Source organism: Nicotiana sylvestris, chromosome 8, assembly GCF_000393655.2.
Source record: "Nicotiana sylvestris chromosome 8, ASM39365v2, whole genome shotgun sequence".
In the NCBI taxonomy this organism is placed as follows: Eukaryota; Viridiplantae; Streptophyta; class Magnoliopsida; order Solanales; family Solanaceae; genus Nicotiana; species Nicotiana sylvestris.
The window spans coordinates 112,711,701-112,738,104 of record NC_091064.1 but is presented as its reverse complement, the minus strand read 5'-3'; the positions used below and the strand labels follow the sequence as shown (position 1 = coordinate 112,738,104).

The window sequence follows — 26,404 nt, the reverse complement described above, 5'->3', positions numbered from 1 at the left end:
CGGACGCCAATAGGACTACCTTGGGTCTCCTAACTCTGAAATCTGAAGCCAATCTCTCAATCAGCCACTACTAGCTCCAAAATCTATACAAAAAGTGCATAGTGCAGTATCAGTACAACAGACCCCATTTACTGGTAAGTACCAAGCCTAACCTCGACGAGGTAGTGACGAGTCTACATCAGGGCAATTATAATATAACCTGTATATAGTGTATAATAAATGCAGAAAGGAGAACGAAATAAAATAAAGCAGTAAATTGCGAGGAACGAATACAGAACTCATCAGTGTCTAGCTATAACCAACCCTGAAGAGAAATGTAAAACTACAGAATAACTCACATTATAGAAGAAAGGTACATAAACACATAAATTTATGTGGCGCGCATCCCGATCCCATTGTATAATCAATATCAATATAAATATTTACCCTTATTACTCCATATCATTCCACCATTATTCCTCTTGTTGCGGTGTGCAAGCTAATCCCACCGGACATTAACATTTCACCCTTATTCCTCCTTAATATATATCATCCTTATTCCTCCTATTGCAGTGCGCAACCCGATCCCACAATATCAGTACTAATTACATAGTAATAACAGAAATTTCATAGTTTAACTCAAAACTCTTTACACACTTAAACCTCAAACCAAAGCAACCAGAAAGCTTGTACATTATGAAACTTCACACAATTAATACTACTTCATGAAACCAATCCAAAATATACCATAAAACACCAATAAACTAGTTTAAGCGAATGATATAAGACAATGAAACTATGGGATATCCAACACTTTTAACAATGAAAAACAGTGGGATTGGGGGACTGATGTTTTATCTTGGCGCATGTTAAGTAGAATATGCTAATGTGCACGAGTAGTATGACAATTCCGGCCACCACCACCACTCTAACGCCACTGGTGAGTTCAGTTACACCAGTTACTACTATACCGGCGCATGCAAAACCATTAACATTTGGAAGCTTTCTTCCAATTCAGTTTCAAACAATACAAGAAGGCCCAGGTAAGGGTGAATCTAATGAGTATCCACCAAACTTGGCTGGGAAACGAGCTGTGTGAAGAACAGGGGAAGAGATTCCACGCCGGCTTCAATTTTCAGATCTAGCATAATCCACTGCGAATTCTTCAGCTATGACTCGAAAACCAGTGCTAATGGAACATGAAACCAAATTAGTGGAGGAAAACGCTTATAAGAGAAATCGAAGCTCTCAAATAGGTAAGATACTCACATACATTCCTCCAGATCCGCATGGAGATACAATTGTAGTGACGATTGTAGATGAAGATATTAAGGAACATCAGAGCTATTGGAGCAATTCACTCATTGGCTATGTTCCGGGTGAAAATCCTTATTTCAAATCTATGGAGAATTATGTTGATAATGTGTGGGATTTTGTTAATAAATCAAAAATCTTATGTCATGTTGACGGCTATTACATATTTAGATTTGATTCGATGGACGATAGGGATAGAGTCATACAATTAGGTCCCTATACTTTTCATTACAAGTCGTTCATTTTGATGAATTGGTCGATTGACTTTGTTTTTGACCTAGAGTGTTTGAATGTGATTCCACTATGGGTAAGATTTCCAAACTTAACAGTTGGATATTGGTCTACTGAGGTTCTGAGTAAACTGGCTAGTGTAGTGGGCAAGCCTATGTACACTGATCTGTATACTATTGAGATGGATCGTATCTCCTTTGCCAGAGTCCTAGTAGAAGCAGACAGTTCCCATCCCTTGCCGAGTGATATTGAGCTACACACTCCAGTAGGAATTATTCATCAGAGCGTTGAATATGACTGAGAGCCCAAATACTGCATGGATTGTGTAAAAGTTGGGCATACTACTGAGGAATGTAGACAGAGTAAGGCTCATAAGACAAATGGAGCTTTTGCTAAGCAGAATAGAAGGAAGATAAGGGTAGAATAAGGAAAAAGGTGGAGACCAAATGGGTGGCAAAAGATTTGAATACCATGCCAAATGAGCCAACTATTGATGCTACAAAAACTGATGTAGATGGGGACAATGCAATAGGTACACAATTGGCAGGAAATCATATGGATAATAGTGAATTTCTAGAACTATCAGAAGTAATAAGGAAAGAAAGAAGAATTGACAAAAGAGTGGTTGTGGATGATATGGATGAACAGGTACAAGCTGGTTGCTCTACTAGTCATATTGGTATCACAAACAAATTTGAGATCCTCAATCAAGGTGGCACTTCATCTGATGCTGGGAAAGGTGGGCATAACCATCCTATACCTCCATGATAGTAAGTACGTGGAACATTAGAGGTCTGGATAGGTCCTTTAAATAGAAGGAGGTAGTGCTCTTTCTGAAAAAGTACAAAGTAGAGGTAATGGGAATAATTAAGACATGGGTGAAAGAGAATAAAGCTAGGAGAATAACTCAGAAAATAGCAAAGGACTGGAGAGTTCAGTATAACTATGACCATGCTTATAATGGTGGAATTTGGCTATTGTGGAAGACTCATGTTCAAATTCAAAAATTGAAGGTAGATGCTCAATTTATCCACTGTGAAGTGGTAGAACCAAATAGTCAGAAGAAATGGTTTCTCACTGTGGTTTATGCATACAATGAGTTGGATCCAAAGAAGCAGCTATGGGACAAGCTTACTGTTATAGGTACAAATATTACAAATGATTGGCTGATTAGTGAAGACTTCAATAATGTACTGCAAGCAGATGATAGAATTGGAGCCCCTATAACACAGGCAGAGGTACAAGGTTTTAAGGAATTCTTGGATAGAATTCAATTTACCCCCTTGAAGAACAGAGGATGGTACTATACTTGGTGTATTAAAAGAGATGAAAATGCAAGGGTGTATAGTAAAATAGATTGGGCATTTGAGAATTTTAGCTGGATGATGAATAATGGTTCTATTGAGGTAGAATTTTTAAATCTTGGTGTATCTGATCACTCTCCTATACTAATGAATTGCAAGTTTGGATTGCTGCAGCAACACCTACATCCCAGACCATTCAGACTATATCATACAGTCCTACACCATCCTGAATTTACAATAATAGTGAAAGAAGTATGGGTACAGATTTATAGAGGTATAGGGCAGTCGAGGACGTGGCATAAACTTAAAAGACTCAAGGATGCATTAAAGGGATTGAACAACTATATGACATCTTATTAGCAGAAACTGGCTCAAGCAAAGCAAAAATTGGACCTGGTACAACACCAATTATCCTTGAAACCATTAAAGCAGGAGCTTATACAGCAGGAAAGAGAGGTTCTGTTTGAAGTGGAGAAGTGGAGTAATGTAGAGGAACAAGTGTTGAGGCAGAAGTCTAGAGCCACATGGATACATCATGGAGATGCAAACACAAAGTACTTTCATGCCAAATGGAGATGCGCACAACTACTAACACAATTGTTTCTATTTATAATGACGCAGGTATCAATGTTACATATCCTAAACAAGTGGAGGATCAGTTTCTAGATTTCTTTCAGAAGCTGATGGGGGAATCATCACCAGTTCATCCCTGTCCAAACACTGAGGTGATCAAGAAAGGAGCTTGTCTAACAAGGCAACAACAACTGGAGATGGTTAAGAATGTCACAGTGGAGGAAATAGTGGGGGGCTATCAAGAGTATGCCAACTAATAAAGCACCAGGTGTAAATGGATTTCCAATAGGGTTTTTCACTCAACAATAGGCGGTGATCAAAGAGGATGTGATTGCTGATGTTCTGGATTTCTTCCATTCAGGAAAGTTATCAAAGGCTATCAACAACACTACTATTACTCTTATACCTAAAGTCACTAACCCCACATAGGTTAAGGATTTTAGGCCAATAGCATGCTGTACAACAATATATAAAATCATCACAAAGGTCATCACTGGCAGACTAAATATAGTAATAAATCATCTGGTGGGGGATTCTTAATCAACATTTATTGAAGGAAGGAACATTACTGATAATATACTATTCACTCATGAATTGTTCAAAGGTTATACCAGGAAAGGGATATCTGTAAGGTGTGTTCTCAAAGTTGATCTGAGAAAGGCATATGATACCTTGGATTGGTACTTTCTGAGGAGGATGCTGATGGACCTAGGTTTTCTACACAGATTTATTGAATGGATAATGGAATGTTTAACCACTATGTCATATTCCTTAAATCTAAATGGAGGGCTCACAAAGATAGAGGTAAAAGGGGGATAAGACAAGGGGACCCTATATCCCCTTACCTATTTGTGATTGCCATGGAATATCTGCAAAAGGAGTTCGGTCAACTTGCCTTGAATAAGGAGTTTCATTTTCATCCGAGATGCAAAAGATTAGGAGTGGTCCATGTCTGTTTTTATGATGATCTCTTGATGTTCTGCAAAGCTGATTTGAAATCAATCAGATTGCTTCAGGATGCATTTATGAAATTTTCAAAAGCTTCAGGCCTTTAAGCAAATCAAGATAAAAGTTCAATCTACCTTACAGGTATAAATTAAAGGATGAAAGAACTCATATTGCAGGAGTTGGGTTACAACGAAGGCAATCTACCTTTCAAGTATCTAGGGGTGTCATTCGCTTCAAAAAAGCTAACAAATCAACAATGCTAGCTACTGGTTGAGAGGATAACTGCAAAGATCAATTCCTGGACTTCAAAGCTATTGTCATACTCTGGAAGACTACATGTAGACATGTGATTTTGATCCTCCCCAAGATTTTTCATATTTTAGCATGTAAATATTTAATTTAAGCCTAATATCGCTATTTCAAGTAATTTTGAATTTTTTACGTTATTTATTACAAGAAAATGAAAATTACAAAAAAATAGTTTCATTAATGTTTTGTAGTCATTTTTAATTTTGGAAAAATACCAAAAATAGTTTTGTTTTAACGGTCAGTTTTATTTTAATAATTATTTTTACTTAAGTAGGGCTAATTAATATTTTTGGTAATATTTCTATATGGATAGATTTTTAGATAATTAAGCTAATTTTAAGCAAAGCTAGTCATAAAGGCCCAAATTTCTAGCCCATTCCTTGAGCCCAATACCCTTAAACCCAAATAATAACCTAGACCTAACCTATTAATACACACTCTACATCATCCACCATTTGGACCTAAGCTATAAAAGAATACAAGACATAATTCATAAGGGGAATCACTGAAAAATACATACAATCACAAAAAATAGAATACATAAAATACACATTAGACCTAGATAGACTCTAGGACCTAGAAAAAAACGTTGTAACGCCGCAAACATGGACCCCCCCTCCCTGGACCTCATCGTCTTCAGCACAACCTTCAGTTTATTCTTCTTCAACCATAAACAAGCATCAACAGTCCTCATCATCTTGAAAACTCCCAAAAAATTAGACCTCAAGCCGTCGTAACCCTTCTTCTACACCAAATAAAAACAACCACTATTCCCAACCTCCCTTTCGTTGTTGTTCGCCGGAGTTTCAGTGATTTAATCACTCACCAAGCCAACTGGCCCTGTTCTTATCACTTTACTAAGCCAACTGGCTTCTAGATCTGGCCAGATTTCCATTGAATCCGGTGACTCTCCATTGAATCCGGCGAACGCTACTGATCATGTTGCTCTCATATCTCGCCCTTTCTCTCTCGTTTCTTACTGCTATGTCGCCGTTCGTTGATGCCGATCAAAGTGTCATCCATTGTTTCCATTTAAGTTTGAATTGCTACATCTCTGTGGTTGTTTGAATCTCAATGTTCATTTGCTTGTATATACTTTCCAAACAGAGACATAATATTAAAAGCTTATCATGCTGTTCATTTTGAAGACATTTTATTTGTGGGTTTTGGTTATTTTCCCATATTGTTGAGCTTGTGAGTAGCCTTAGGAGATATTGATTAAGTTTTTATTGTAGGGATTACGTTTTTGCATGCAGTTTAATTGTCAAAGTTTGAGATTATGTAATGGTAAGGACTGAAAATGTTATTTTCCTACAGTTTCAATGCCAAATGGGCGATTGACTACTATGCTATTTGGAGAATTTCGTTTTGCATTGGAAGCGAAATACGTTTGAAATTTTGAACTAAGTTGAAGAAGTAGCAGTCGTATGTGGACATGAGCTATCTCCCTTATCCCTTTTCCCCGTTATCGTGCTGTATGACGAAGTCGCCGGAGGTGACTGACAAAGGCAGGGAAGTGTTTGGGAAATTTGTTGTTTTGATATTAGATGTGTTTGTTGAATTTGTAGAAGCTTCAATTTTAGAGGAGGTATTTGATAGATTTTAACAAATGGGAGATCCTTGTCAATGATGGGTCAACTGGCACATTCATGTCACTATAAGTTGTAGTAGAAGGCTTAGCCCAATTGCTTCGAGTTTGGGTGTCTAGATTCCCGGTGCTAATTCAAGTTCCGTCCACGGTTCGTTATATCTCGAGTTCAAAGTAGTGAAACAATCATTTGTCCAGCTATATTAAGGTTCAACTCTTTCATCCCCTATTCATTTTATGCAAGCTTGGTATTATTTATTTGTTTGGTGATATGATCCCGTTGATTCTGTAATTGATCTTTGTGGTTTTGAATTTGCTCGCTCGGTTATTTGCTCGTGTTTACTCGAATTGGTTATAGCTGAACATGATTTTGTCACAGTATAGAAATTGGGTTGCTATTCATCAATTGAACTATGTCAAAGTAGATTAAAGGGGCTCGGGTGTGCATTTCATGTGACCCTACCATAATTTTGAATAATGATAGTAGAAATTATCATGTTATAAATCCAGGTATGCATTTCATGTGACCCGATTCTAATTTCTAACAAAGTTAAATAGAATGTGTCGCGAACTGCGGGTGCATTTCATGTAGCGTGGTTTAAGACGTGTTTTAAATAACATTGAATCTTACTAAATGCGGCTTAAATCAATTAAAAAGCGTTTATAAAGCGAAAAATGCACAATAGGCTTAAAACATGTAATAAATCAGATAATAGGCCAATTATTAATAGTTTAAGAGACCGTGCTAGAACCACGGAATCCGGGAATGCCTAACACATTCTCCCGGGTTAACAAAATTCCTTATCTAGAATTTCTAGTTCGCAGACTTATAAAGTAAAGTTGAAATTTCTTTGATTTGAGATTTTAAAATAAACCGGTGACTTGGGACACCAAATAACTATTCCAAGTGGCGACTCTGAAAAATTAAATTAATTAATCCCATTTCGAATAATGTCACTTTAATTGGAAAAACTCCCTTATACCCCCTCGGGGTGTAAAAAAGGAGGTGTGACAGCTCTAGCGACTCTGTTGGGGATCCAAACCCAGAACATTGGTTCAGGGGTCAAGAATTCGAACTTAGAATAACTATTATACTTGGCTTTATTTATTAACTAAGTTTTGCATGTTTGAGCTTAATGTGCTAAATGCCATTTTTTACCGCTCTGATATTATTTGGACTGTATATAAATTGGTACGAAACCCTCTTCTCCCTGAGTCGTCTAAATCATCTGGGAAGTGTACACTTCGTGTAACTTCTTTTCTGTTAGAGTCATATCCCAATTTTGGAACGAGGTTTAGACAAGTTGCAAAGCCGGTGAAGCTTTTGTATTTCCGGTACGCTGCCCCCTCTTCGGCTCGAGCTGTCCGCTCGGGTAAGCCAGGTATAGAACGATACACCCAGGTTTTAAACCTAGAATAACATAGCCTCATGCCGGATCCCTAGTTGGAACGCTTGTTTGCATCACATGCATTTGACTTTGGGACTCAACACAAGGATTGAGTCCGTCTAGGACAGGCGTACCCAAATTAGAAGACCATCCTGATTCATCTTACATGCTACTTGTGTATCTGTCTGTTTCGGCTTGCATGTTGACTGGCTTCTAGAATAGGGAAAGAAAATGAAAAAAAAAAGAGAAAAAGAAAATCAGAAAAAAAGAAAAAAAAATCAAAGAGAAAAAAGAAAAGAGAGTGAGAGGCAGGTATTTGAGTTATCCTGAAACTCTGCCGAAATTTTTTAAAAAAAGAGAAAAAATCATTTCAAAATAAGTCATATTTTCCTATTGTGTCAAAAGGGCGAACTACGCGGGTCTGGTTCTCACCGGATGTGAGATACGTAGGCAAACTTCATCGGTTCCGACCCACAATATTTTTTTAAAAAAATCCAAAAATATTTTTCATTACTTTCTTCTTTAGAAAGTCTTTCTTTTAGACCCCAATTTTTAAAAAAATAAAATATACAAAAATATTTACTTTTAATTTCTTCTCAAAATCCAAATTTTTTTTTCATTCTTCTTTAAAAAATTGAAAAGAAAATTGAGGGTTCAAAACTATTTTCTTTTTCTTTAGAAGCATTTCTTTCATAAATTCAAAATAAAATTCCAAAAATATTTTCTTTCCTCTTTAGAAGTTTTTCTTTCGAAATTCCAAAAAAAGAAAAAAAAAGGTCGATTATACAAAAAACATATATATATATATATATATATATATATATATATATATATCTTTTCTTTAGAAGTCTTTCTTTGCAAAAGTTTTGAAGAAAAATCAAAATCCAAAAATATTCTCTTTCTTCTTTATAAGTCTTTCTTTCGATAAAATTAAAATGAAAAATTCAAAATCCAAAAAAAAAGTTAGTTTATTTACTTTATTCCTAATATTCCTGAACTACGCAAGATCTGATTCATGTTCCCACATGATACGTAGGCAACCCACATCAGGTTCGATCGAATGGTTAAAAAAAAAAGAAGAAAAAAAAACAAAGACCAAAAAAAAAGAGAAAGGAAAGAAAAAAAAGAGAAAGAAAAAAAAATGAAAAAGAAAAAAAATGATGATAATATGGACTGACTGAGTCCATTCTAACGTGTCTTTTGTTTTGAATTGTGAAGAAGGTTTGAGGTGGTCGGTTTGTGGTAAGCGGACAACACAAGATCCAAGGAAAAATGATAACTGACATCGAAGCTGTTACGAGTGCTCAAAAGGCTCAGGGTCAAAGGGTTCAACAAGAGTCTACTATGTTTGAGGAAAATAGAATACTGAAACAACAAATGACCAAAATATGTCGAGCATGGGCCAATGGCCAAGGACAGCATTGTCATTAGTCACAATTTGCTCTCCTGAGTACCACGCGTACTTGTTTGATCTTTCTGGAAACATTGAGAAGCCTGCCCGAAAGATGGCACAGGAAGAAATGACCCAAAGAGTGAAAAGCTTAGAACAACGGTTGAAAAACATGCAAGGGTTGGCAGGTCAAAAGAGTATTGCCTTCAAGGATCTATGTATGTTCCCCCATGTCCACTTGTCGTATCGTTTCAAGACTTCCAAAATTGAAAAGTATGATGGACATGGAGACCCCAAAGCCCACCTGAAAAGGTATTGCAATCAACTAAGAGGTGTGTGAAGAAATGAAGAATTGCTAATAGCTTATTTTGGGGAAAGCCTTACGGGAGTAACATCCGAATGGTTTATGGATCAAGACACATCTCGCTGGTACGTCTGGGATGACATGACACAGGACTTTGTCAAACAGTTCCAATACAACATTGACATTGCCCCAGACCGCAATTCCCTTTCAAACTTGAGGAAGAAACCAAGTGAAAGTTTCAGTGAATATGCTATTAAATGGAGAGAGCAAGCAACTAGAGTTAAGCGACCCATGGATGACCATGAGCTAATCACTGTCTTCCTTCAGGCACAAGAGCTAGATTACTTTCAAAACATGATGTCCGTAGTTGGCAAATCCTTCTCGGAAGCAATCAAAATGGGAGAAATGGTAGAGAATAGCCTTAAGACAGGCAGAATTATGAGTCAAGCGGTTCTCAAAGCCGCAACTCAGGTTGTCCAGATTGAATCCGGTAATTTTGGTGACACGAATGAGAAGGTTGAAGAAATCATGATGACATCAGGGTCGAGAAGAGGTCCCAGGAGAACATCTCAAAGGTGTGAGCAGCCTCCTCAGGTTTTCCATGACTCCCCTGAGCAGTATTATCCACCTCAGAACCCTCAATACTCTATTGATCCACCTCAGTATGTTGTCCAGTCACCAAAACACCCTAGAAGGCGAGCAACAACAGCTCAAAACCTCCAACAACCTTCACAAAATTTTCAAGGGCCCTATTACCCACGTCCAAGCCAGGGGTATAGAGGAGAACAAAGGTTGAAAGATAATTTTACGCCAATAGGAGAGTCCTATGCAAGCTTATTTAAGAAGTTAAAGCATCATGACATGATTGCACCTATTCCTCCAAATCATGTGGACCCACGTGCAAGAAGCTTTGACCCTTCTAAAAGGTATGAATACCATTACAATACCTAGGGGCACAATGTTGAAAGCTGTCGGGATTTGAAAAGAGAAGTAGACAGGATGATCCCGGAAAAACTGATTTTGATCGAAGACAGTGACACCTAAAGTATCGCGCAGAGTACTTTACATGCACATGATGATGCACACTTTGTAGGGGAGATGTGTGGTGACATGGAGTATGATAATCCTCTTGGAAATTTGCCAACTAAAATTGGAGAAGGCCATGGGATTCTGATGAGCAAATCTGTGGCTAAATGTCAAGCTTAGAAATTGAAAAGTCTTTCTCTCCTTACTAGGACGAAATCTTGGTAGCTTGTTTTGATGTTTTTTCTACTATCTGGGTTATTTCAGGGTTGTCATCCAGATTTTATTTATTTTATTGAGTCAAACCCTTATATCCCTCCATTCTATTTGTGTGGGTCTTGTGTGTCTGTTCTGTTGCTATTTCATTATGCGGGTTATTATAGGGTTGTAACTCGGATTTTAGGTTGTTTGTCTTGTTGTCAAACCCTTTCATCTTTTACTCAATAAAATACAGTTTATCCTTTTGTGTCATTCTGTTCCTAGTTCTTTTCTCGCTAGTTCTAATGACATGACATCCATCCAGAAATTTTGGCCAGATCTTAGAAACTGATTTAATCTAGAATTGGATAACTGAAAAAAATACTTTTGAGGATGAATAAAGAGTTGAAATACTTTGGAATTAAGGTCGAGTAAAATTTACCTTCAAATCATTGTGAAGTTCGGGCTTGAGGATGTTTAACCAATTGAAGTTTGTTGGAAAGTTTGACACTAAGGGATGGAAAGTGTCTTGTAACCATGACACACCAAGAAGACATATATATTCGTCACTGCTATGATCGCGAAAAGATACTATGTTTGGCGTTCTCGAGGTTGGGAGACCCTTTTTCTGCAACCCAAACACTTTATACACTTTGTCACCCCTTTAAGCCTGCATTATTTTCTTTGACCACCCTCTTTTGGAATCAAGTTTAGAGTCAACAAAAATGAAAAAAATGAAATAACAATAAAAGTCCATGCCCCAAGAGTACAAACTAGGGCAGCTTTTAGAAAGTTCAAAGTGAAAAAAAAAGAATTGTCAAAGGTTCATGCCCTAAAAAATAGAAGCTGGGGCAACTTGTTTTGAAGACAAAAAGAAACAAAAAAAGATTTAAAAAAAGAAAAAAAAACAAAGAATGAAAAAAAATTAGTTAGGTCAGAAGTTTGAACTACGTTCGACCTGATTCCTTAAAGAATAACCATACGTAGGCAGCCTCATGGTTCGGTCCAACCAAATAAGAATTTAGAAGAAAAAGAAAAAGAAAAAAAATAGAAAAATCCAAAAATCCCCAGTATTTGAAATTGGGGCGAAGATTTTATTTCATTTTTGAAAGAGTCGAATCCAGGAGTTGTAAGTCTATAATCCCTCATTTTGAGTTTACTTTGAGCCTTCATGTCGACCTTTCTTTCCAACCCTATCCAAAAACCTTCCAAATAAAGACCTCCCAATATGCCTTCAAGAATGTCAAGAGACGCATGTAATGAGCAACAGTTGTTACACGACGTTGTCACGACCCCGGTTCTCCCTCCGTGAACCATCGTGACGGCACCTAGTCTCTACGACTAGGTAAGCCTAACAATGCGGAATATAAACAATAATTGCGGAAGAAATAATTAAAAAGTGAAATAGTAAAATAAAACAGCGTTTAAGGTGCCGCTTGGCACATACAATAACAACTCTCGAAGCTAACAACAATTCCCAAAACCCGGAATCTCACGAATCATAAGCTAAGAGATACATAAGAAGCTCTAACTTCGGAAATGTCTAAACAAGGGGAAAATACCGAAGGGCTATACTTATTATAGAAAGATAGAAAGGGACTCCTCGGCCTGCGGACGCAGCGGATATACCTCAAAGTCTCTACAGAAACGCCTCCTCCCAAGGATGATAGAACTGAGTGGAAGTACCTGGATCTGCACAACAAAAATGTGCAGAAGAGTAGCATGAGCACACCACAACGGTGCCTAGTAAGTATCAAGACGAACCTCAGTGGAGTAGTGACGAGGAACCGTCAAGACACCTACCGGTCCAATAAACTGTACAAATATAGGAACAACGGGACATGATTTATATATAAAGACTACACAAAAAGGCTAACAATACTACAATCTCAATAAGGGAAGAAAACCGCTAGCAACACAAAATACAAAAATAATGACACAGAAGAGCGAGCAAAAACACAACCCAAATCATAGAGTCACAATACAGTAAAGGTAAGCAATAAATCTGATTCTACGATAGTGTTCACATCTGGTTTTATCCAACTATTTCCAAGAAATACCGAATCTCGGACAATTACAACTCACGAGTCCCAGTACCTAAAATCTAACACTTGGTATCCTGTACCCCCATCAGCCTCATGGTCATACTGACAACTCACTTGCTAACTAGGGCCACTCTCACATATATAATAAGCAAACGAGGGTGTACATCTATACTCAGGTAAATTAGGAGGACTTCACATCCAATAGGAGTGTTCAACAATGTGTATGCTTGTGCTAGTGCTCTAACAAAATTCCTACCAGCTAATAGACGTAAGGAGAAGATCAGACAACACATATGATAAGAGAAGGTGATTTTAGCAGCGCTTAAGACTAGGCGATTATAGGAGGGATGACAATAACTCTCAGTAACGCATGCAGTTATGAAAAGGCAGCATAATGATAAGAGAGACGAAGTTCTTCAGTTAAATCAAACAAGATGACAATTAGGCAATAAGAGTAAATCATGCAGCAAACAATTCAAACTAAGCATGTAGAGACGAAACTAATAAGCAGGAACTCAGTCATATCAAGAATAACTCCATACCTAGTGAATATAAGAACGTAAGAACCCTAAAAGGCTAACTATCCACAATTAAGTCCGGGTACACACTCGTCACCTCGCGTACACGGATTTTAATAAACATAGAAGAATCAATCCTAAGAGGAAGTCCCCACACAAGGTTAGGCAAGATACTTACCTCATAGATGACAACTCGGTACTCTAAAATGGGCTTCTTGGGCGAAAAGACCTCCGGACAGCTCAAATCCAACTATAACAACTCCAAAACACACATAAATCGAATAAGGAACTATCCCAAATAATAAAGTTTCAATCTTTACAAAAATATAAAAATCGACCCAAAAGTCGACCCCCGGGCCCGAACCTTGGAACCCATCAAATTTTACAAAATCCGATCACCCATTCCAAAATGAGTTCAACCATAAAAAATTTATCCAATTCCGATACTATTTGGTCCCTCAAATCATGATTTTTTCACTTTGAAATTTTTCTTCAAAAACCGACTCTTTCCCCAACCCAAAACACAAGTTAAATGATAAAAATAAAGAAATATTCATGGAATATATTTAATTCTAGTTGAAGAACACTTACCCAATCGAATTTCGTGAAAAACCCAACAAAAATCGCTAAGAACCGAGCTCTAGAAGTCAAAATGTGATCAAAATGGTGAAACCCTCGATTTTGAAAATGCCCAGGTTTTTATGCATCGTGAACGTGAAGAGAGGGTCGTGTTCACGAAGAAGAAAAGTTAAGGCTGCCCAGGTTGCTCATCGCAAACGTGATGATGATCTCGCAAATGCGGAGGGGAAAAATGCAAGGCTGAACGCGAAGGGAAGGACGCAAACGCGAAGAAGGATTTCAAGGTGGTTAGTAACAAGTCATCGCGAATGCGAGAGGCTGTTCGCGATCGCGAAGAAGGATATCAGAAGCAGCAAAACAGCAGTTCCAAAAATGGGGAAAAATACCCGTAGCCCATTCGGAACACACCTGAGGCCCGCGGGACCCCGTCTAAACTCACAAACAAGTCACATAACCTAACACAAACTTGCTTGAGGTCTCAAATCACATCAAACAACGCCGAAATGACGAATCACTCCATGAATCAAACTATGAACTTCCAAATTCGAAAACTTGTGCCGAAACCGATCAAATCAACTCGGAATGACGCCAAATTTTGCAGACAAGTCCAAAATGACATGATGGAGCTGCTCCAACTCTCGGAATCATATTCCGACCCCGATATCACAAAATTCAACTATGAGTCAAACCTCCCCATTTATCAAACTTCAACTTTTCCAACTGCTGCCGAAATGCCTCAATTTACCCAACGGACCTCCAAATCTGATTTCGAACGCGCGCCTAAGTCTAAAATCACCATACGAAGCTGTTGTAGTTATCAAAATTTCATTCTGCGGCCGTTTACTCAAAATTCCAATTCCGGTCAAATTCTCACCGTTCAAACTCCCAAAACTTCATTCCTTCTTCCAATTCTACTCTGAATCATCCATTAACCTAATTCAACCATGCATACAAGTCGATGCTCATATTAAGAAGCTGTTCAAATCCTTACACCGCCAAACGGAGATTAAATTCTCAAAAGGACCGGCCGGGTTATTACACCATCCCCCTCTTAAAACCAACGTTCGTCCTCGAATGTGCCAAGATTCACCTCGAGTCCTCAAGTCAATAAACGCACACTTCCAACATACACTCGCGGGTGATCCCACGTCACCCCAATCCACGTAAGCCTGACGACACCATCTCAACTGAAATTTAGCCTTTCTAGCAATGCCAATAAGCCTTAGAACTAGAATTCTCATCTTCCATCCATTTTCAAAAGACCCGATTCTAAATCCATACCTGGTATCAGTCTCAACCAGCTGCATCAATTCATACCAACACCCATATAGTACACCTTTACAACATGACACATCACATATAGGCCCACAGTAATATATCTGATCACAATATTCGCCCGAAATCAAATTTAGCACCAGCCATAAGCCTCATATCCAATAGGAACCCATTTCAAACCCCCACCACACTGGCGATGATACAATAACCACGAAAGCCACATAACTAAACATCCGAATCAGCAAATCTCAACTAATACCAATGGGCACACACCCACAAGCTGAAGCACAGAACGAAAATGACTGAATATGGGAAGGGAAACACATAAGGGAACTACCAGACAAACACAAATTTTCTATCAACACTAATCTACAAAACAATTTGACAATAAAGAATTAAGGCATATAAAAGAATCACAAGGCTCTCATACTGATATAACTCCCACCACGGGGGCGTCAACACATCAAAACACATCAAAACACATGAAATCACAAGGGTCCTGCCCTCCACCCTAAATCACAAGTAGGGTCCACATCAAATCAGCTGGGAACTCTCACTAGATCAATTCCGTCACCAAGATTACAACATGTACTGGCTCCCACACTAATGGAGCATAAAAATCACAGCTCGTAGCCAAAGACACTTAGAAATCACTTCAAACCTACTAAAATGGACAACAAGAATTTACTACTAGTTCATAACTCCCGACAATGGCTAGAAACAGACGATAGACATGGCTATCACTCATAGAACCTCCCAATAGGGTAATCACATAAACAGAGTGCTAATAATGAAATACACCCATAAATAGAGCAACAAATAGGGAAACTCACCCCGATAAACAGAATTGTAATAAAGTACGGATGGTGCTCCTCTATAACAAACCGAAATCAGACCTGAATGACATTCAGCTGGCGCGGCAGCCTCAAGCCTACTATATGAAACACATCAATGAGCCGGGCCTCCCCCTATTGGGCACCTTCTACTCACCTAAATACCTCATTGTGACACATCGGCCCGAAGTCTGGGACAATCTCTCACCATATGGCTAGTATCTCCACACTCAAAGCAACCTCTCTGCTGACGAGGCTGTGGAAACTGTGCGGTACGGGCACTTCGAGACCTATGAACACCTGAGTCACTATGAAAAGCCTAAAGCGCGAACTGAACTGAATGCGAAGTTTACCTCGCATTTGCGAACCTGGGATGTTTGGGAAGGGACTCACAATTGCAAAGATATGCCGCTTTTTGCGAAGCCTATTGAATTCGCATTTGCGGACTCAGTATCGCAATCCGTCGTGGAATCGCCTAATATTTGTCCCGGACATCAAATACGGCATAAGAAACATTTTCCACCCACCTGAAATGACCATATTATATTTTTTGGCATTTTACACCCATAAAACTGCAAATCCGCGCGAGTCCCAAATTTTTGTGTGCGCCCATGCCTTCCGCCTTGGGCCCGGATGGATCCGTACAGTTTTACTAACAATTCCTTTCTGGATAAAATGAATGAAACTTCTAAAGTATATTTCTCTCTCTAAGAAATTACCAACTCATATCTGATCTCCTTTTTTTTATTACTTGTCAGAAAGGTCCTATTGTAGTAGTAGTAGTAATATATATATATATAAGAACATGAAGCGCTCGGAACGCAGGGACGGGTTCTTTTAGGTATTGATACACTTGTAAATTGATTTATCGACTTATAACCCACTCATATGCATATATATATATATATATATATATATATATATATATATATATACCCACAAAATATCTACCTTGTCGCACTTTGCCTCCAAAATAAGGACCAACAGATCTCCCAGGTCTACGAGGCCTCCTCGCCTCCTCAAAATCTCTCTCCTGATCTCGTCTTCCCTCTCTCTTATGGCCCCGCCTGTCCTCTCTCTCCCTAGCATGCATACCATCTATCCTCCTAGCAATGCTCACCACTTGCTGATAATAAATATCTATATCCAACTCACGAGCCATGCTAAACCTAGTGTTGGGATTAAGCACCTCAATAAATCGGTGAACCCTATTGCGAACAGTAGAAACCAAGGCTGGGGCATGTCTAGCCAAGCTAGTGTAACGAACAGCATACTCCGAGACAGTCATAGTACCCTGGCGCAAATGCTCAAACTTTGCGCGCCATGCATTCCCGAGGCTCTAAGGGACAAATTCTCTCAAGAATATATCTGAAAACTGGGTCCAAGTCAGTGAAGCTGTCTCATCCAAACTGTATAACTCATAGGTACACCACCACTCATAGGCGGCTCCTCGAAGCTGGAAGGCGGTGAAACAAATGCCACTAGATTCCAATATACCCATGGTACGGAGAATGCGGTAACACTCATCTAGAAATCCCAGAGCATCCTCCGATGCTAGACCGCTGAATATAGGAGGCTTGTACCTCTTGAATCTCTCAAGCCTTAGCTGCTCCTCCTCGAAAGCTACTGTCCTGCCCTCGGGCTGATCTCGGACTGCAGGCTATACAAGAATAATCTCAGGGACCTGCTCAACATGCACTCACTTCTCATGAGTGAGGGCGGCGGGAGTCTGTGCTCATCCCCCAGCCTGAGATGTGGCTGCAGCAAGGGGAAGCAACCCTTCCTGAGCCAAAGTGGTGTACGTGCTCATGAACTGCGCAAGAGTCTCCTGAAGAGCTGGAGTAGTAGTAGCAGTAGGTGTATCAAGTGCCTGGACTCCGGCTGGGACTACTGGTGGTACCTCGGTGGCAGCTCGTGCGGGTTCTCTGGCTGCACCACGTGCACGTCCTCGGCCTCTACCCCGGCCCCGACCTCTAACGGCTGCAGTAGGGGGCGCGGGTGCCTGATCATCTCGGGTAGCATGTGTCCTCACCATCTGTGAGAGAATAGAAGACAGAGGTTTAGGTTTGTGAGGTCACAAATCTCGCACGATAGGGAAATCAAATGAAGTGAAATTTTTCCTAACGGTTACATAGCCTCTCGCAGATAAGTACAGACGTCTCCGTACCGATCTGCGAGACTCTAATAAACCAGCTTGTGATTCATGACTCCTATAAACCTAGAGCTCTGATACCAACTTGTCACGACCCCGGTTCGCCCTCCGTGAACCATCGTGACGGCACCTAGTCTCTACGACTAGGTAAGCCTAACAATGCGGAATATAAACAACAATTGTGGAAGAAATAATTAAAAACCGAAATAGTAAAATGAACAGTGTTTAAGGTGCTGCGTGGCACGTACAATAACAACTCTCGAAGCTAACAACAATTCCCAAATCTCGGAATCTCACGAATCACAAGCTAAGAGATACATAAGAAGTTCTAACTCCGGAATGTCTAAACAAGGGGAAAATACTGAAGGACTATACTTATTATAGAAACATAGAAAGGGACTCCTCGATCTGCGGACGCAACAGATATACCTCAAAGTCGCTATAGAAACGCCTCCTCCTAAGGATGATAGAACTAAGTGGAAGTACCTGGATCTGCACAACAAAAATGTACAGAAGAATAGCATGAGCACACCACAGTGTTGCCCAGTAAGTATCAAGACTAACCTCGGTGGTGTAGTGACGAGGAACAAAAGACACCTACCGGTCCAATAAACTATACAAATATAGGAACAATGGGACATGATGTATATATAAGGACTACACGAAAAGGCTAACAATACTACAATCTCAATAAGGGGAAAAAACCGCAAGCAACACAAAATACCAAAATAATGACACAGAAGAGCGAGCAAAAACACAACCCAAATCCTAGAGTCACAATACAGTAAAGGTAAGCAATAACTCAGATCCTACGATAGTTTTCACATCAGGTCTTATCCAACAATTTCCAAGAAATACCGAATCTCGGACAATTACAACTCACGAGTCCCAGTACATGAAATCTAAAACTTGGCATCCTGTGCCCCCATCAACCTCATGGTCATACTGACAACTCACTTGCTAACCAGAGCCAATCTCACATGTATAATAAGCAAACGAGGGTGTACATCTATTCTCGGCAAAATCAGAAGGACTTCACATCCAATAGGAGTGTTCAACTACGTGTATTCTTGTGCAAGTGCTCTAACAAAATTCCTACCACCTAATAGATTTAAGGAGAAGAGTAGACAGCACATACGATGTTTCCTCACAAATTCCACGAGATAAAGCTCATACAGGTAAGCGTACCACAATCACAATATTAAACAAACAGGAATGCCCCCAGGCCATCACAAATCGTCACAATCAATCCCTGACATAGCCCACCTTGTCTCTCCACATGTGCAAATAATAACATAATAAGTGCCCACCTTGTTTCGCCACACGTGCATCATAATGTTCCCACCTTATCGCGCCACAAACGCAACCCACATATAAGCATATAAACATATCCCGCCTTGTCACGCCGCATATGTAATATATCAATAGTAACAATAGCATGGCAAAGACCTTGTGCAACCCCTCAACAACAACTGCACGGTAGAGACTTCATGCACAACACAACCACAACCGCACGACAGAGACCTCGTGCACCAAAAACCACAACCGCACGATAGAGACCTCATGCACCAACAAAACCACAACCGCACGGTAGAGACCTCGTGCACCAACATAACCCGCATAACAATAACAGGGATATTAATACAAAATATAGCGAGTGAATCCACTCCAAAACTTCAAATCAACAAGGAATCAGTATAACCAGTTCACAAGAATAGCCACAGATAAGAAAAATGAAGGGCATAAAGGGGACAATTCAATGAAAGGGGAAATTAACATATAGTGACAATCCCAAATAAACAAAATTAGTACAAGGAAGACAACACGAGTCTAGTAGTCTCAAATAAAGGCAAGTCGACAAAGATATAGGTCATCTAAACTCCGTTTAAGGTGGGGAAGTTACAAGAACATTCGGTAATTTTGGTTAAGGGAAGGTGATCTTAGCTGCGCTTAAGACTGGACGATTATAGGAGGGATGACAATAACTCTCAGTAATGCAAGCAGTTATGAAATGGTAGCATGATGATAAGAGAGGCGAAGTTCTTCAGTTAAATCAAACAAGATGACAATTAGGCAATAAGAGTAAATCATGCATCATACAATTCCAACTAAGCATGTAGAGACAAAACTAATAAGCAGGAACTCAGTCATATCAAGAATAACTCCATACCTAGTGAATATAAGAACCTAAGAACCCTAAAAGGCCAACTTTCCACAATTAAGTCTGGTACGCACTAGTCACCTCATGTTCACGGATTTCAATCAACATAGAAGACTCAATCCTAAGGGGAAGTCCCCCACACAAGGTTTGGCAAGATACTTACCTCAAAGATGACAACTCGGTACTCTAAAACGGGCTTCTCGGGCGAAAAGACCTTCGGATAGCTCAAATCCAACTATAACATCTCCAAAACACACATAAATCGAATAAGGAACTATTCCAAATAATAAAGTTTCAATCTTTACAAAAATATAAAAATCGACCCAAAAGTCGACCCCCAGGCCTGTACCTCGGAACCCATCAAATTTTACAAAATCCGGTCACCCATTCCAAAATAAGTTCAATCATACAAAATTTATCTAATTCCAATACCATTTGGTCCCTCAAATCTTGATTTTTCACTTTGAAAATTTTCTTCAAAAACTAACTCTTTCCCCAACCTAAAACACAATTTAAATGATAAAAATAATGACAAATTCATGGAATATATTTAATTATAGTTGAAGAACACTTACCCAATCGTATTTCGTGAAAAACCCAACAAAAATCGCCAAGAACCGAGCTCTAGAAGTCAAAATGTGATGAAAATGGTGAAACCCTTGATTTTGGGATATATTCTGTCTGCCCAGGCTTTTATGCATCGCGAACGCGAAGAGAGGGTCGCGTTCGCAAAGAAGAAAAGTTAAGGCTGCCTAGGTTGCTCATCGCGAACGCGATGATGATCTCGCGAACGCGGAGGAGAAAAATGCAAGGCTTCGCGAACCCAAAGAGAAGGACACGAACGCAAAGAAGGATTTCGAGGTGGTCAGCAACAAGGCATCGTGAATGCGAAGAGAAGGATGCGAACGCAAAGAAGGATTTCGAGGTGGTCAGCAACAAGGCATCGCGAATGCGAGAGGCTGTTCGCGATCGCGAAGAAAGATATCAGAAGCAGCAAAACAGCAGTTCCAAAAAATGGGGAAAAATACCCGTAGCCTACCCGGAAAGCACCCGAGGCCCTCGGGACCCCGTCTAAACTCACAAACAAGTCACATAACCTAACACATACTCGCTGGAGGTTTCAAATCACATCAAACAATGCCGAAACGATGAATCACACCATGAATCGAACTATGAACTTCCAAATCTTCCAAATTCAAAAACTTGTGCTGAAACCGATAAAATCAACCCGGAATGACGCCAAATTTTGCAGACAAGTCCAAAATGAATGACGGAGCTGATCCAACTCTCGGAATCATATTCCGACCCCGATATCATAAAAGTCAACTATGGGTCAAACTTCAACTTTTCCAATTTTCGCCGAAATGCCTCAATTTACCCTACGGACCTCCAAATCTGAATCTGGATACGCGCCAAAGTCCAAAATCACCATATGAAGATGTTGGAGTTATCAAAATTTCATTCCGGGGCCATTTACTCAAAAGTCCAATTCCATTCAAATTCTCACCGTTCAAACTCCCAAAACATCATTCCTTCTTCCAATTCTACTCTAAATCATCCATTAACCGAATTCAACCATGCGCACAAGTCGATGCTCATATTATGAAGCTTCTCAAGACCTTACACTACTGAATGGATATTAAATTCTCAAAACGACTGGTTGGGTCATTACATACGTAGAACACCGTCGAGTTGTTCACAAAAAAGAGGGAAATAAATAGAAAAAGAAAAATGAGAGAGTCTTATTAGTGAAAACCCTCATGGGCACTGTAAGACGGCGGTAAGCATAGATGAATAATGAGAGATACTTGTTGGTGAAAACCCCTCGGGCACTACTAGTCAAAAGTGAGACATGAAGCTGATGCAAAGAATCGGCACGAACAAGCCCGACTTCAAAGGTCATAAGAATGGTAAAAGAGAAGATTTGGTTAGTTTGATAGATCAGGCCGTTGAGTCCAAAATGCATGTCATGATCACTAAGGCTAGTTATTGAAAAAAAAACTCTTCCTTCTGTCCTTTCGACATGGGCATTTCTTATTAATATTTGTTTCTTTGCATCATTGTGTCCTTCACTCTGAGTCAGTCTTTGTCAAAACAAGCAAGAAAAGATTTTAAAATCTATTACCATCTTTTCAGTTGCATAAAGTAAATTTGGCCAGCACTCAGTTGTTACTGTCAATTTACCTTGAGGATTCATGCAAAGGCTTCCCCCAAAAAGACTCTTGTCAGCATACTTGACGCAAGCAAAGATAACTTGTGATTTTTTCTGACAGACAAATTGCTCAAAATTCAGGAAGTCATTCAAGATATCAGAGAAGGTCACCTAAGAAAAGATCTCCAGTTGGGATAAGGCTGATTGAGCCACAAATACAAATGGTATTGGGTGTGAAACAATTAGGGTTGATGCAGAGCAAAATATTTTTTGAAACTGACTCAAGCTGATTGAGCAAAAGCCAAGCTGCCCAAGACTCAAGGCCACAAACCGACTACCATTTTCAAGACTGACAAATTTTTCTTTGTGTGAAATAGGAATAAAGCAGTGCAGGGAAAGTGGTTCTAAAATAAGGAAAAAAAAGAAAAAAAACAAACAAATAAAAAGAAGAAAAAGAAAAGAAGAGAAGGGCCGACAAAGGAAAGTTTCTCAAATCTTTGCCTTTATTTGCCTTGCTATTATGCATAAAATCTTGCCATTGATATTCACATTTTGCCTCCTAGGATAAAAAGTTCTAGTCTGATGAATTTTCCTCCCGATAAAAATCTTAGTCTGATGAATTTTTCTCCTAAGAAACCAAAAATAAAAGGAAAAAAAGGACCTAGTCTGATGAACTTTCTCCTAGCATCAAAATCATAGTCTGATGAATTTTTCTCCTAAGATAAGAAAAGAGATCTACTCTGATGATCTTTCTCCTAGGATCAAAATCTTAGTCTGATGAATCTTTCTCCTAAGATAAGAAACTTAGTCTGATGAATTTTCTCCTAGGATACAAGAAATCTTAGTCTGATGAATTTTTCTCCTAAGATAAGAAAACCTAGTCTGATGAATTTTCCCTAGGATCAAAATCCTAGTCTGATGAATCTTTCTCCTAAGATAGAAGACCTAGTCTGATGAACTTTCTCCTAGGATAAACGTCTTAGTCGGATGAATCTTTCTCCTAAGATACCAAAAAAAAGGAAAAAGGGACCTAGTCTGATGAATTTTTCTTCTAAGATAGAAGACCTAGTCTAATGAATTTTCTCCTAGGATAGAAATCTTAGTCTGATGAATCTTTCTCCTAAGATACCAAAAAAAGATACTTAGTCTGATGAACTTTCTCTTAGGATCAAAATCGTAGTCTGATGAATCTTTCTTCTAAGATAGAAGGCCTAGTCTGATGAACTTTCTCCTAGGATAGAAATCTTAGTCTGATGAATCTTTCTCCTAAGATACCAAAAAAGAGAAGAAGAAAACAGACCTAGTCTGATGAACTTTCTCCTAGGATCAAAATCTTAGTCTGATGAATTTTTTTTCCTAAGATAGAAGACCTAGTCTGATGAATTTTCTCCTAGGAAATAAAAAAAAAAGAAAAAAGAAAAGCGGTGTCTCGATTAAAAAAAGGGTCTTTTGCCTTTGAAAAGCGCTGGGGCAATCTGTTTAAAAATGTTTTTACTCAAAAAAAAAGACAAAAAATCCTTCTTGGTTCATTTTAGAATAGGTACACAATTCAGTAGTTTCACTCACCAACATAGTATGCCAGCATAACCTGGTAATCTTTTCCAGCATAGTGTCCCACTCTCTAGTGGATGCCAGCATAACCTGGTAATCTTTTCCAACATAGGGTCTTACTCCCTAGCTGATGCCATCATAACCTGGTAATCTTTTCCAACATAGGGTTTCCACTCCCTAGTTGATTTTATTTTTAGACATATGGTCTCCACTCCCTAGTCGCTTTTCCAACTTAGGGCCTTCAATCCCTAGTTGATTTCATTTTAGATACAGGGTCTCCACTCCCTAATCTCTTTTTCTCAAAGATACACAATCCTGATTTTATTGCTTTCAATAAAGAAGTAGTTTAGAATTTTGTTACAATAACTCACGAAATTTCCTAGTGAAAACTGGGGCAGAAAAATTTCATTCGTTTGTTTGGTTTGGTGTCTGAGGAGGTTTTACCTCGAGGTGCAAGGTTCGAGACGACCAAAAGAAGAAGTATCGATCCAGAATAAAAGAAAAAACAAGAAAAGAAAAAGAAGTGAACTCGAAGTGCAGAAGCAGATAAAAGCCGTGGAATGCTCAATACGTGATTGAAGTCACAAGCTCTGCATGTTCGATTTTGATCAGAGAATTTTAAAAAGGAACGAACCAGCACCTGTAGCTAACAAGCATCAAGATCCAAATCAGAGTCTACGTGAAGAACCAACCATGACTCAAGATCAAGCTTCAGAAGATGCTTAGATAGGAATCTTGTAACTCGTAGCTGATAGGCTTAGTTAGTCTTTTTAATTTTGATTTTGAGGTAATAACGGGACCGTGAACCGGAACCTCGACGGTACCTCAATCGGCTCTCCACCTTGGTATACTCCATTACCTCAGAGCCAACGATCTGTAGGTAGCTCAGATACCAAGGCTCGATCAATTTCTCCTTCCTCTTAGTTTTGATCTCCTTAAATAAGGGTCGGGTCGAAAAACCTGTCTAGTCGTTCTTTGTCTGAAAACTCGTCATATTTTCAGTCAAAGAGGGGCAGTTGTAGACATGTGATTTTTGATCCTCCCCAAGATTTTTTATATTTTAGCATGTAAATATTTAATTTAGGCCTAATATCGCTATTTCAACTAATTTTGACTTTTTTACGTTATTTTATTACAAGAAAATAAAAATTACAAAAAAATAGTTTCATTAATGTTTTGTAGTCATTTTTAATCTTGGAAAAATATCAAAAATAGTTTGTTTTAACGGTCAGTCTTATTTTAATAATTATTTTTACTTAAGTATGGCTAATTAATATTCTTGGTAATATTTCTATACGGATAGAGTTTTAGATAATTAAGCTAATTTTAAGCAAAGCTAGTCATAAAGGCCAAATTTTCTAGCCCATTCCTTGAGCCCAATACCCTTAAACCTAAATAATAACCTACACCTAACCTATTAATACACACTCTACATCATCCGCCGTTTGGACCTAAGCTATACAAGAATACAAGACATAATTCATACCCGTGAAAATACATACGATCAGCAAAAAAAGAATACAGAAAATACACATTAGACCTAGATAGACTCTAGGACCTAGAAAAAAAAGCTGCAGCCCCGAAAACGAGGACCCCCCCTCCCACCCTGGACCTCATTGTCTTTAGCACAGCCTTCAGTTTCTTCTTCTTCAACCATAAACAAGCATCAGCTGTCCTCATCATCTTGAAAACTCCCAAAAAATTAGACCTCAAGCCGCCGTAACCCTTCTTCTACACTAAAGAAAAACAGTCATTGTTCCCAACCTCCCTTTCGTTGTTGTTCGCCGGAGTTTTAGTGATTTAATCACTCACCCTTTGGATGCTGTTGTAAACCGCCACCACCGGAAGTGACAACTGGCCAAGCGGCGACCATTGCTAAGCCAACTGGCCCTGTTCTTATCACTTTGCTAAGCCAACTGGCATCCAGATCTAGCCAGATTTCCATTGAATCCGGCAAATGCTATTGATCATGTCGCTCTCATATCTCGCCTTTACTTTCTTATTTCTCAGCGCTATGTCGCCGTTCGTTGATGCTGATCGAAGTGTCGTCCATTATTTCCGTTTAAGTTCGAATTGCTACATCTCTGTGGTTGTTTGAATCTCAGTGTTCATTTGCTTGTATATACTTTCCAAATAGAGACATAATATTAAAAGCTTATTAAGCTGTTCATTTTGAAGACATTTTCTTTGTGGGTTTTGGTTATTTTCCCATATTATTGAGCTTCTGAGTAGCCTTAGGAGATATTGTTGAAGTTTTTGTTGTAGGGATTACATTTTTACATGCAGTTTACTTGCCAAAGTTTGAGATTATGTAAAGGTAAGGATTGGAAATGTTATTTTCGCATATTGTTGAGCTTTTGAGTAGCCTTAGGAGATATTGTTGAAGTTTTTGTTGTAGGGATTACGTTTTTGCATGCAGTTTACTTGCCAAAATTTGAGATTATGTAATGGTAAGGACTGGTGTAGACGCGTGATTTTTGACCCTCCCCGAGAATTTCCACATTTTTAGCGTAAATATTTAATTTAGGTCTAATATAGCTATTTTTACTATTTTACTTTATTTTCGTCGCAAAAGAAAAATTACAATAT

At 38.9% G+C, this 26,404-nt stretch overlaps 2 protein-coding genes across 2 annotated transcripts; both read left to right on the top strand.

Moving 5' to 3' along the window:
• The first annotated feature begins 1,150 nt into the window (after positions 1–1,150).
• Positions 1,151–1,825, top strand: LOC104249648 (uncharacterized). Its single transcript, XM_009806126.2, has one exon. The coding sequence runs from the start codon at positions 1,151–1,153 to the stop codon at positions 1,823–1,825; it is 675 nt and encodes a 224-aa protein (XP_009804428.2).
• A 556-nt stretch (positions 1,826–2,381) lies between these two features.
• Positions 2,382–4,456, top strand: LOC138875533 (uncharacterized). Its single transcript, XM_070154368.1, has 5 exons — positions 2,382–3,102; positions 3,192–3,284; positions 3,450–3,645; positions 4,016–4,081; positions 4,189–4,456. The coding sequence occupies exons 1-5, from the start codon at positions 2,382–2,384 to the stop codon at positions 4,454–4,456; spliced, it is 1,344 nt and encodes a 447-aa protein (XP_070010469.1).
• The last annotated feature ends 21,948 nt before the right edge of the window (positions 4,457–26,404 follow it).

Coding starts and splice junctions, on each gene's coding strand:
- LOC104249648 (XM_009806126.2), top strand. CDS start 1,151: ATGACTCGAAAACCAGTGCTAATGGAACATGAAACCAAATTAGTGGAG.
- LOC138875533 (XM_070154368.1), top strand. CDS start 2,382: ATGGGAATAATTAAGACATGGGTGAAAGAGAATAAAGCTAGGAGAATA. Junction 3,103..3,191: donor ATGGGTACAGATTTATAGAG/GTATAGGGCAGT, acceptor TCTTATTAGCAG/AAACTGGCTCAAGCAAAGCA. Junction 3,285..3,449: donor TTATACAGCAGGAAAGAGAG/GTTCTGTTTGAA, acceptor ATAATGACGCAG/GTATCAATGTTACATATCCT.